This window comes from Bombus impatiens, unplaced genomic scaffold (genome assembly GCF_000188095.3).
Source record: "Bombus impatiens unplaced genomic scaffold, BIMP_2.2 scf_0246, whole genome shotgun sequence".
Classification (NCBI taxonomy): domain Eukaryota; kingdom Metazoa; phylum Arthropoda; class Insecta; order Hymenoptera; family Apidae; genus Bombus; species Bombus impatiens.
The window spans coordinates 33238-46636 of record NT_176665.1 but is presented as its reverse complement, the minus strand read 5'-3'; the positions used below and the strand labels follow the sequence as shown (position 1 = coordinate 46636).

At 34.9% G+C, this 13399-nt stretch overlaps 1 protein-coding gene across 1 annotated transcript; it reads right to left on the bottom strand.

Moving 5' to 3' along the window:
• Positions 1-380: 380 nt before the first annotated feature.
• LOC100747967 lies at positions 381-6031 on the bottom strand. The gene is made up of 2 exons (XM_033320124.1): positions 5698-6031; positions 381-3397 (listed from the first exon to the last, which is right to left on the bottom strand). The coding sequence occupies exons 1-2, from the start codon at positions 6014-6016 to the stop codon at positions 3183-3185; spliced, it is 534 nt and encodes a 177-aa protein (XP_033176015.1). The 5' UTR covers positions 6017-6031; the 3' UTR covers positions 381-3182.
• Positions 6032-13399: the final 7368 nt, after the last annotated feature.

The following is a 13399-nucleotide window of genomic DNA, read 5'->3' as shown; positions in this document are numbered from 1 at the left end:
AACAAAAAATATTCGCTTGTTTAATAGAATATTCTTATAGGTTGTAAACATAAATGAGTAACGAATTTAAATTTAGAATTTCAAGAAATCTCTAAAATAATTCAAGTTTATTCAATAAAAAAGAATGTCTTTTTCATTAATTCAGATCTACGATAAAACAAGCAAAAAACCAAATTTTACAATCAAGTATTATCGAGATCTTTAATAAGTTCTTCGATTTCAGATTTTTATTAGCGATTTGAAATTGTTCACCTTGCTAAACAAACACGGAACGTGATTTCTCGCCGATATCCAATTTCCAATATCACCGAAACAGAAGCAAAAAGCACAACTGGAACAATATTTTATACACAGTAGAGGCTAGATAGATCAGCTCGTGCAAAGATCGTTTCACCAGATTGCCGGCTTGCGAGCCACAAGCCAATCGAGTTTGTTCAATAAGCTTTCTCAACGTCTCGTACAGGTCGTGCTTTCTTCGTAGTAGGAGTAGCAAGGCATTGCCGTCCCTACGATCCAAGCTACAAGGCCGAACGTACCGACCGTGAACAGGATATGGCTACGTCTCGACTAGAATATGACGAAAGATATGAATGACACGAGTATCATTTACGATCTTATGACAAAGATCCAGAACTATCCAAGCTCTGTAACGCTTCTTCTCTTAAAACGGGTACTCGATTCCGAGACCGAACAGGCCGGTTTTCTCATACCCGACTTATTAATTCGTACGTTGTAGGCCGACGTCTACAGAATTATATAGTTTTGTTTATCGTTAACATGGTGGGAAGTAATCGCTTCCATTCTCGTAACGCGTACAAAATACCGTACAACAGACGAGAGAACTACAACGATCCCTCATTCAGAGAACTGAAGCGCGCGGGACCTATCGTTCAAACTTGCGTTCTAACATCTACGGGTGTCTACATAGAAAATGTGTGGCCAAATTGGCCGAGAGTTCTCACTTAATCACGATACTTAGTGACGATCGTGGCGACGATTCGTCGGTATGAGGATAGATCGTCGGTAGGTCGTCTTATAGAAAAATTGTACCGCTCGAGGATCTATCCTGGTGCGCAAATCTCCACTTTTTCCATCGATGAAAGAGGATTATGAAACGCAAGATGAATAAACGGAGCATTTTGTTCAAAACGGAGTTTTTCTTCTGGGACTAGTTTAAGTTATTCGAAGAATTCAAATGTTAGAAATAAAAAGGAAGTATCAGGAATGTGAGTTCTCTTAAGGAACGAGTACTTAATCGCTATTAATCTATCGTTTGGTACTTTCGTGGCGCTGGAGGTTCTTGCGTGAGGAACATTTTCTCAAGATTCGTTAACGTTTCTTAGGTAATAGTAAGTTGTAGTGGATGGTAAAAATGGTAACAATATTAATCCTGATAAAGAAATGCAATTTGCAAACGCACTACGATTAGATAAAATTTGTTCGTAATTAATTGGTATCTAGATGGATCGTTTCTAAGATCCACCGTTTGATAAATTAGGCCCACGCTAGTGAAACGTTTAGAAGTCCTGGGGGTAATAAATTACAGTTGGCTCGTAAATGTTGGAATAACGTCCTGGCTTAAAGCTGTCTATCGATCTCATTAAATCACTAAATTGAACATAAATATATTATTTGGCTTGGCCTGGGTCGATTCAAGCTACTGATCATTACGACGATAACTCGACGACGTTGAAATTGAACCTTGCTCTCTCTTTAATCATCGTTGTAATTTGCAATAATATATTTTTCTTTGAAGTTAAGTATTCTTTACTTTTCTCATACATAATTATATATATCTAATTCCTGTCTCGTTTAATTATTCAGGTATGTGAAAAGAAAGTAGTTAAGGTTCCTTTTGTTTCATTATCGGTAATCGATTTTTCAGAGTTTTCTTTTTCTCTTTCGTAGAACTCTTTCAACCGGAATCGCGTTTCAAACAAAAGGAGAAAAGCTTAAGGCTTGAGAGAACACGGATAAGAAGATATATAAATTAAACTAATTAGTACTTACAGATCCTTCAACCGTGTAATCACTTCCCGGTCGAGAATATTTTTCTCGTTAAAATCATGTGACTTTTAATATGTTGTGAGATGCGTAAAAAATACTTTGATAATTCTTTCCGTTTGTTAAAAACCTGGATCTCGACCCATAGATAAATATTTTTAATAAGAAAATCATTCCATACGGTTGGAGGATCGTTAAACTGGAGGATTGCGTAAACTGGTATTTGAAACGCAATGATCGTACAGATATGTATCAACATATTGTTGATCGATACGAAAATAATCGTGCGAGAAATTGCATTCAATTTTCACTCTACAATACATTAATTATTTACGGTTAACATGTATACCAATATGTTCCTCAAAGTTTATAAAAAAATTATTTCTACAATTATTACTACTAAATTATATTATAAATAACATAAATAACTACTAGTATCGCTTTTAATACTTCCTATCATTAATGTATCGTTATATTTCTAGTAGAATAAATTTTTAATAAAATCTAATATTTAAGGTTTTATCTATTTTAAATTAATTCTCAAATGGAATTAGTATGAATCATAGTACAAAATAACCAATCTTATTTTTCGCTATATTCCCAATTGTTGCAATCGTATCGTTACAAATTATTCATAAATCATCAATAAATTTTACATGCTACAAAACACATTCGTATACTCCTGCTCGAAAGTTTGGAGCATGCTTTGCCATTTGAACGAAACAAGCTTTGCGAGAAATAAGAATACGACAGTTATAATTTTACTTTTTAAGCGTGATTAATCCACTATAGTTTCGATACTATAAAAAGATAATATTACAGATAAGATGATTACTTATTTAAGGAATTCATTATTTCTCTTAGAATCCTGACCCACTTTTACGAAAATTAAACTATGATTCACGTATGTATACAATACTAACTCTTCATTCGCCATTTTCAAAATCAGAAAAACCACACAAATTTAAATAATTCATTTTAACGTTAACGTAATGATTAACATTGTTTGACTTTCACGTATAATTCATATCGATCAACAAATTCCGAATAGAAAAGAAAAGCTTAATAGGTAAAGGCGAAACTCGTCGAAGACCGCGATTACACGAAAGTCGAGTCTCTCACGAGTCACGCGTTCGAAGATCTCATGGAGCAGGCGACAATCGTTATTATCGGATTTTTTAGAAGCTCTCGTCGATTCCCCGATCCCTGGCAAGATTGAAAACTTCGAAATCGCCATCTGGTGCGTCCGGTATATCTGGTGCAACTGGTATCTCGGGTCGAAGGGCCACGCAGTCCCGTGGCGAACACTCGACACGGCCCTCGGATCCGCAGCTGCATTCAATGCAGTTTCCGGTCGAATGCGGAAGTACCTCGCCCTCACGGTATTCCCTTCCTGTAATCAGAATATCGTGTCCGTCCGGACACAGTATTTTACATTTCTCTTGGATTTTTCTCTTGGCCTACCTACAAGTTGCTTGAAAATACCAGACGACTCTACGCTTTCAATTCTCGATTCTTATTGTTTATTATGCAATGGTTCAAGAGAGTATTAGAAGAGTATAAGGAGAACGATATGTGTTATGTGATATGTAAATGTAGAAATATATGTATGTATTGCAATAATCTATAGGCGGAGAGTAAGGATGTGAGTGAAAGCGTAGATAAGCGTAAGAGGGTGAGAATGTGAGAGAGGCTGAGAGAAGATAAGAGAAAGATGTAAAGCCGAAGGACCATTCAAACTGTTAAGCGAGAACTATACACAGTGTAAATCTTTTATTATTGTATAACTTTTGTACATTGTACACCGTGGCATGACTCTACACACCTGGATAAGCGAAGATTTGTAAAAAGAAGTTGTGCAAAGTTGATCTTGACTATGATTTTCGATGCTAAATATTTTTTATTTCAACGTATTTCGCTCGTTACGAGGAACGAAAGTCTCAAAGGAACTACGCTAACCAAACGATCTCATCTTCCAGAAAAAGTGTTAAAGTTTTAATAATTCTTAAACTGGTTTCATTCACAATATATTTACATCTATATTCGTATTTAATGAGGAAATGGCGTGCTATTTACGAAGCAGCAGGACATCACAGATTAGCTCGTTAAATATATCGGGATACAAGAATAGTGGAAGATCTCTGCGTGCAGAAAGCATTCCGTGACACTGCGATTTTCAGCGACTGTGTTAACGATTCGGTGATCAAGAATTAATATCGCGATGTTTAAATGCAGGTCGAGACCGCATAAATAAACATCTTTTTCTTGAAGAAGGGGTTATTTAATATCCATGGTTCCTTTGAGACTGTTGTTCCTAGTGATGAGCAAAATACATTGCAGTAAAAAAATTTTGACTGTAAAAGTCATGCTCAAGGTCAATTTTGTACCGATCCAAATTTCCAAATTTCCAAATTTCCACGGATCCACGATGTGGAATCATGCTACAGTGGTTTTTGGATCTACCTTCTATACACCCTATACATGCAATAAATAATAAATACTTTTTATTCGAATAATGCGATAATATAAATCGTCCGTGTAAGGACTTCGTGGCCTCCTGGAGGTCCGCGGACCACAATCTCTGGTCTAGCATATTGATACCAATTTAATCTCTTTATTATTATACAGGGTGGTTGGTAACTAGCGGTACAAGCGGTAAGGGGGTGATTCTACGCGAAAAAAGAAGTCGAAAAAGGCGGTAAGGGGGTGATTCTACGAGAAAAAAGAAGTCGAAAATATAGAATAAAAAATTTTTTTTAATTTTTCCATCGAGACAACGATCTACAGTGAGATCCGCTATAACGCGTACCGAGCGAAAGTTCAAAGTTGATTTTCTCGAAAACAAAGCCTCAAACGAAAAATTTTTACTCTATATTTTCGACTTCTTTTTCGCGTAGAATCACCCCATTTCCGCTTGTACTACCAGTTACCAACCACCCTGTATAAGACGTGGATTAGTTCTACGATAATTGGCTGCGGATTTGAAGAACTCGATGATTTTCAGTATTATCGTTGTTAGTAACAGGGGCAATAAGGTACATTCTATACAAAAAAGAAACAACATTTTTGTACCGTTAGCTTCAATATAATGTTTGAACTTTTGAATTCTTGTAATTTTTTGTTAACTATGAAGATACCCGATAAATACAATTTTGAGTACACAATTTGTTTCGTGCGGACTAGAAAAATTAGGCGTTATACATATACGGTTTAATGCTTCCATACAAGTATCGTCTAATCCTCTGCTTTCTTTCTCTCACTTCCTTGAATCCGGAATATTTATACATCTGCGCAACTTTTCTACGAAACAAATAATACAAATCAAAACAAATAATTATTCTCTTACCTACGGTGACTACAAAAAAGTATTTATGCGTATCCCTATTTTCCAACGAATCGTTATTTCTCCTTTTTTCATTAATGTTTATATTTCACTTTCATGGTATCAAATTTTTGTAGTCGTATTGAAGGTGCCATTGAATGATACGAAATTTAAACTTAACTCGTTTGTAAATGCTACACTAAATACAATGGCGTGCTAATATTTTCTGTATTCGTTGTACTTCCTCGTGAAAAACCGTCCATACGATGCGAAACTAATTACACTGTAATTCTATTTGCTTCGAATATCTAGTCGATAGTTTGCGGCTGTGTAAAGAACCGAGTTGAAACAAACTACGACTGATCTATTACCCATCACGAGACACGTAGTTGGTACTGGCTGCGAGGTAGTCGAGTAGGTCGCGTTAATCTCCGCGTATCCCTGTTGCTCGACAGAAGGCTCCTCCGCCGGATCACCGGAAGCTTCCAAACTGTCGACGGCATCCGTGCTTCCCTCCAGCGACGGCGTGTAATTACTTTCTATCGTCGTCGATGGGAGGAACGAGGGGCCGGCGGAAGGATCGGTGTTCGGATTGTAATTCTGCCACCAACAATATACTTCACCGGCGACGCACAGACAATGAGAGTTCGGGTCGTACGATGGTATCTGGAACGGAAAGAGAAAATTCATACGTTCAGTCTCGTATGATTGTATGCCATGTTATCCTTGTGCGACACGACGCCGCGACAGTTGGATAAGGTAGTTAGTACGAATATACGTTGTTAGAGGCAGATATGTCTTTTTCAGTTGCAGCTTTTTTACGGGGATGTTGAAGAAGTTATAGTAATTAAAATTTTGATACTGCTACGTCGTTCTATATGAAATAATTGATTTCAGAAACGTGTAAAATTGTTCAAAATTTAGTGACAAAAAATGCTGTTAAATGTTTATTAGATTTCGATTTAAAACTTGAAGTTAAGTGAACGCAACGTGATCGATATTTTGTCAGTTTTTTTTTTATTACAAAGAGATATATTTATGCACTAAAGCAAAACATAAATCAACGTCAAATTCCGGTCTGTTCTTTTTCAGGAAACTTTAGATTTTGACGCAATGTGGTAAAAGTTGTTTGTAATATTTTGTAGAAGCTAGATTAGGAGGAAAGACAGCCTGCAATTGATGTGAAAAAATTAGATTGGGTAATGCAAACATTAAAAATGCGTCAAAATATCGTTAAATAAGGATTATTATTGTTTCGATATATAAGGTCAAAATGTATCGAATGTATTCAATTTGTTGTACTATTCGACCTAATCCTTTCGTTACGACGGACGACTATAGCGGCTCTCTATGAAATGTTATTCATATATGTATGCACTATGCGCGACTATAGTCATTTGTCACAAAATGTCGCGCCCCACCGCGCCATTTAAGGCTATTTTTGATTGAACGACTAAAAGCTATTCCAACTTCATTGAAACTGTATTTACATGTGCAAATTCGAATAACCTAATTAAGGTTCATCGACTCAATCGTTCTTCCAAAAATTTCCTAATGCAAACAAGGTTTTAGATATACATACATATGTAATGTTGTAATATTTTTGGAAATCAGGCAGTCGATTCGAGAAAACTCAAGAATCGATTTTCTAAAGTCTTCTTCCGTATCTCCTAAAATCTCCGCTTCTAATCCCTCTTCTCTTTCTCCTTCTAACTCTTAACGTGCTTTTCTTTTTCTTTGTTCTCCATCTTCGCTTCTCGAAATCCTGTTTTATTCTCCCTCCTAAGTACTTGTCCTTCTCTATTTATATCGTTCGGCCGACTCCCAGTAAAGGCAAGAAAAGTCAAACCGTCGGTTGGTCTTCTAAAGTCTATAGAATTTACATATATATACAGTGACAAGCAAAAGTGTAAACACACTCCGCTGATTTTATGTAAAAGGCGATACTGCGACTAATTTTTCAAGTGATCGGTAAAGATTAGGTAACAGTAACTACAAGCTGCGTCTGATTAACGAAATGTAATAGTTCATTTTCATTAACATTAATAATGGACAACAAAAGGAGGAAAGATTTTGGTGTATATTCGTTATGACAAAACCGTAAAGAAAAAGGAGAATTTCATATTTATAAAAACTAATAAATTACGAACAAGAGTTTTATAAATACTTTAGAATGATACACATTCTTTTAATATTTTACCGAATAAAATCTAATATTCTCTTATTTACACCTAACAATCTTTTTTAAGGTTTGTTTCCTGCCACCTCCTTCCCCGAATAGTTTCAACTAATACAAAATTAATCTGCGTAACATTTGAACTCGATTGAACTCGAGAAAATGGTGCCCTTGGGTTCTTAAATATTAAAATTAATACTTAAATAATTATATAATCGATACATACACGATTGTATTCGATTATCTTCTAATCTGATTATCCTCTTGCTATTGATTATAGCAAAAAGTTGTAGATTCAGACACGACGCATCTGTTATATTCTACTATTTTTTTCGCATGATAAACAGTTTCAGAAAAAAAAGTTGGTAACTGTAGATTGTACAATACATTCTGATAAATTTGTTCATAAATTTTTATACAAAAATTTGTTCAATATTGAAATATGTGTATATATAAAAATTAATGAAATGAAATAACATAAATTCTCAAAGCATGAAATTTTGACATCATTCGTTTTGTAATTATTAAAAGTTTAGTTCAGAATTAGTACGATTGCAGCATAATGAAAAGATTATTACAGTATACGAAATGTAATGTTCATGAAAGGGACTGAAAGAAATTAATTAGATAAGAGGCAGAAGGAATTAATGGATAAAATCTTAAACCCGATATATAATAAAACTTGTATAACTTTTATGATTTCAGTTTAATTTATATTCCAAAAATGTAATAATTGTCTCTCTTTCCAGACAAAATTTTACGCGTTGTTGTTCATTATATATTTCTTCCTTTTCTTTCAAAATTAATGAAATGTATGGTGCGATTAATTAAATATATAACAAATAAAAACTAGACTACCTATGAAATTTTAGCTTTTTCGGTCCGTATTTTAATTGGGAATAGAATTTTTCTTCATTTTAAGGAATATAACAATATATCCACATTGCTAAGATATATATACGTGTTTTAGTGCTTCGTTGAAGATCTCATTCGAATGTGCTTGTTAAGATTTAACAAGGTCTTGTTTTACATCTGCTAGAAGCTTATTCGTAATGTATTATTAATTAACCTCGATCCTGCAAATCTGCTTCGTACAATTCCAATAAAATGAATTATAGATACAGGCATCTAAATAAGTAATTTCTTTTACGCAAGAATAAATAAAAAAAATTGGAAATAAATTATTTTCTGTTTTAATATACTTAAACATAATTTGAAAAGCATACGATACACATTACAATGGCTACAGTAGTTATACATTTCATTTTCATAATATGAAACAAATGTACTCGTATGAAAGTATTGCTAAATGATATTTAATATACTTGGGTTTAATTAATCAGTATATCAAACGTTATAATAAATACAATGACGTGCCAATACATTTTATGGCCGCTGTAAATTCCAATAATCAATACTTTATAATAATTATATAATCAATGCAACTGAACTTTCTCAACCATTTTTTACTCAATCGCATTTTTCTAACGTTAACGAACATATCAAGATTGAGAAACATGTAAAAAATAGGTTTTACTAACACGCACGATTTCCCGTTTCAATTTGATGTTAAACATTTTCTTAAAACATTACGAACCTTATTTGATTGCTAATCGGACCAAGATAGAAATATAAAGGTTTGAAGATATCAGCAACTTTTCTCATTAAGAAAGAAAAACGCATAAATTAAGTGAGAAAATCGATATTTCCAAATAGCATTGAAGGATTTCCCTCAATGTCTACGACACTTTTAAATTTGAAAAAGCATAAAACATTTGAAAATCTATGGAAACGAATGCATGTACAGAGCTTAACGAAACGGCTCATATTTTCTATATACACTCGACGGTAGGAAAAGGTCGCAGAGAAAACGAATAAAAAGAACGCGATGAGTCGGCGAAACATGTCATTAATTACTATACACGCTTCGTACCTAACGAAGAAACGTGAATCCGTCGCGACGGCGGCGTTGCCACTCGAAGTTCATTGGAAGTCGTCCCCTAGGTCCTACATTAATTAATAATGTCAAGGCTTGATATGACATCGACGAGTAAAAAAACGCTTCTGAAAAAGGTAGAAAGAGAAAGAGAAGAGAGAAAAATCGAGTAAACATCAAAGCAAACCATATAAAAAAAAAAAGAGGCGGAAATGATCATGTACAGGCTGTTGATATTTACACAAAATTCATATTTTTATGAATATAATTAAGGAAACGAAACTATAGGCAGAGAACTGTTTCACGTATTAAATATCATAAGAAGTATTTTATTAGGCTGTTTGGAAAGTTTATAACGAAATTTAAGAAAATTTTAAAGATATTGTGCTTTCATTACAGAATTTCGATAATATTTTGCTATTTTTCTGGGTAGCTTTATGATCTTTTTTGTGATGTAAAAAATATTTTGAAAATGTCAAGATATGAATAAAATGGGGTAAATTCCCAATGAATACTTTCGCCTATTTTTCATGGAAATAACATATTTCTTCCTTGCTGAAAATGACACTGTTTTTATTACTCAGAAAAATTGCTACAGAAAGATATCTGTAATTGACACATTTCTGACGTCCAATTAGAAAAACTGTTTGTCAAACAGTATTTTGCAAAATTACGTAATTTTATTTGTTAGATAATATTCTTTATATCTGATAAATATATGTAACATATAGAATACAATAAATACATCAAACTGTAGAACATAAAATTACTTATTATGTAAAATGTGAAAATGTCAAAAGCGCTAGGAATTTTTCAAACAACCCAATATTTTCGATATTTTATATATAATATATTTTTGCGTATTATATGTGCGTTGTTTTTCTTGTTTTCTTATCGGTGGATAAAAATCTGTACTGTACTGTACATGTGACGTTCGAAACTTGAGAGAGGCATCGTCGAAAGAAACGACACAAAGAACAGAAAAAAAGCAGTGGCATGGCAAAAGAGGGTGCAGAGTCAGACGAACGATGCGAGGTGATTAATTTCACCGGAGAAATTCGCGATGCAACGACGACTTTCGATCTATTCTCGCAGGTATCGCTCGATAACGCGCCTATTAATTGGATACCGATTCCTATCTCAAGAGAGACATTGTTACTCGTATATAGGTGTCTCGACGAAATTTCCATGGAATATTTACGAGACGCGTTGCGAATATTTACGAACCGCGACTTTTATGCGTGCTTCGAAATTTTTCACGCATTCATTCCATCCTTTGAATTTTTCGATCTGAAACAATGTCGCATTTTGACAATGTCTCAGAGTACGATACGTATACTATATGAGTGTCATTTCCAAACTTTTGCATAAATATTCGGACGCTTGAAAATTATTGCAGGTATCAATATAATGCAAATGGAACGTTGTTTCTCTAAAACTTCAATTTAGCAAGCAATATTACTGATCATGAAATTTTCTCATACCGTTAAATATCAACAGTATTATGGATGAAGAAATTTGTTATAAATGACGTACATTGAACGTTAGAGAGATTTATACACATCAAAAGGTCATTATTGGTCATCATAGATAGTCGCTATGTTCGTATGATCCTGTTACAGAAGTTCGGAATGGAAAGAAGAACATGAAAGTTGCTAGAAACAAACCTAGTACATAGGAAAGCTTTGGCACTTTCTCTATATCACTCAGTCAGGTCTTTAACACAAAAAAACTGTAAATGGGGAAAATTATAACAGCTGCACTGTAAGAAATTCTTTATCTTAAAGTTGGTGATCCTTACAAACCTGTAATAACGAAACTGAATAATACTGAGAAAGTACCTCGAATGAATTGGAAATTGACTTCCACAGCATTTACGTGCAGTTAAAGTTTGATTTGAAAAAATGACGTTTCATGAGCACCATTCGATTACGTAAAATATATGTACCTATTTCAAATGGAAATTTTGAATTTAAATTTATCAGATCTGATTTTTGAAAAGGATGTTTTATCAAACGATAACTATAGTTAGACGATAACGATAGTACGATAGACTAAAAGCTAGCTTTTTACCGGATTACGTCGCTTGTTGCAAAAGTCACGTAAAAAAAGCATGGAATTGTCATCGGCTTACATCGATACTATATTTAAACAGTCTATTTCAATAAACTTTCGCCGCTGATTTTATTTCAAGTGACCATACACTACTAATAGATATCGATATAAACAATAGCCAAAATTTATTGGTATCTGTAAATAAAAAAGCAACAATAGAAGATCAATGGATGAAAATTGATCCTACGGTGTTATCTGAGTTAAGAGCATCTGTTCATTATCTGGATCTGAGAGTGATTAAAATATGTGTTCCTAGCAGGGATTTGAATGAAGCAGTTAACTTTTCTAGATAAAAGTTGTTCTCTGACTTTCAACTTTTCAATAATTTTTTTCTGCTCTACGTTAACTTTATACCTTGACATTTTAATTCTGTTGTAAAAGTTCTGTTAGTATAGTCATTTTGTATTGCGTTAACAAAAGTTCTGAAGGATAATATACCATTTAACAGATATTTTAGGGTAAAATATAAAAGTTGGAATTATTTTTAAATTGGCATTACTAAAGGAATTGAAAGCAAGGCAAGTATAGAAGAGAAAAGAAGTTGTGATTTTTATAAGCGTAAATGTTTTATTGTACTAACAACACGAGGAAAATTGAACAAAGCAAAATGAATTAATGTGAAAAATTCAGATTGAGAAACGTAAACATTAAATATGGATCAAAATATCGTTAATAAGGATCAGCTAAAGATTTTCGTTGTTTCGACATATCAGGTAAAAACGTACTGATTCTGCTATAATGGTCAAAATGTATTAAATGTATTGAATGTTTTACATATGTATATATATATATATATTATATATGTCGGATTACCACTGGGAGTAAGGTTGTGGGCGTCAGATGTATCTTCGCGGGAATTAGCCATTGATGCGGTACAACACAGGTGTAATTTATTGCAATAATGGGGTTGTTACGATCTTGACAGTTAATCACGGCGATTAGCCACTCGCGAAGCTAGTGACAATGGCTTCAGGTTCGTTAACCTGTGACGCATGACTCCACGTACAAGTAACTTATCTGCAAGAACTCCAAGCAAAAAGAAAGAAGGTACATGTCCCTTCCGTGACCGTGGCTACGTCTAGTGACCCGCTATGTCACCTCGAGCCCGAACCCATCGTCATAAAGCCAGATTGGAACATTAAAACTATTTCTTATTTTTTATTCTTTATTGTAGCTATAGTAAAAGTCTGGACTAGGGTATTGGGTTTTTCCCAACATTCCAGACGGAAAGTCCCGCTGTGCTTTCATCTCCGACACGGCCATCCTGACAATCACGCGTCCTCGGGTGTATCCAGATGACAAACTACCAGCTGGAGACTCCACCACGCTGGAGTAGACTGGACGTTTGTTCTTGAGGCCGGGTTTTCTGTCTTGTCGTAGCGGACAATCAGGTGCGATATGGCCCTCCGCATGACACTGGAAGCAAACCACCTGGGACGATGTGGCTGGTCGGCTCCCTTCCTGGCGTTGTGTACCCTTCCGCTGTTGGCTACGCATCCTCCTCGTGCACTCCACGAGTTTATGCCCGTGTTTACCGCAGTAATAGCACCTCACGTGGTGGGCCAATAGTTTGTGTCGTTTAGCTTCAAGTTCCTCCGATGGATCATTCCCCGCGTGCGGGAAAACTCGCATTTCCTTAACAAATTGATCCCGGATCTAAATATCATTTGTGAGTGCTATATTTCGATACGCTGGTCATGTGAAATCAGTCGTGGAAAGACGGCGGAGTTGATTAATTCGACGACGCTGGTTAGATTTTCCCATTTCTGGGCACGGATAGTACTTGGATGGGTGATCGCCTGAGACTCCGTGTGGCGTTGGCGAAGCGCGCTGCCCCCCCCCCCCC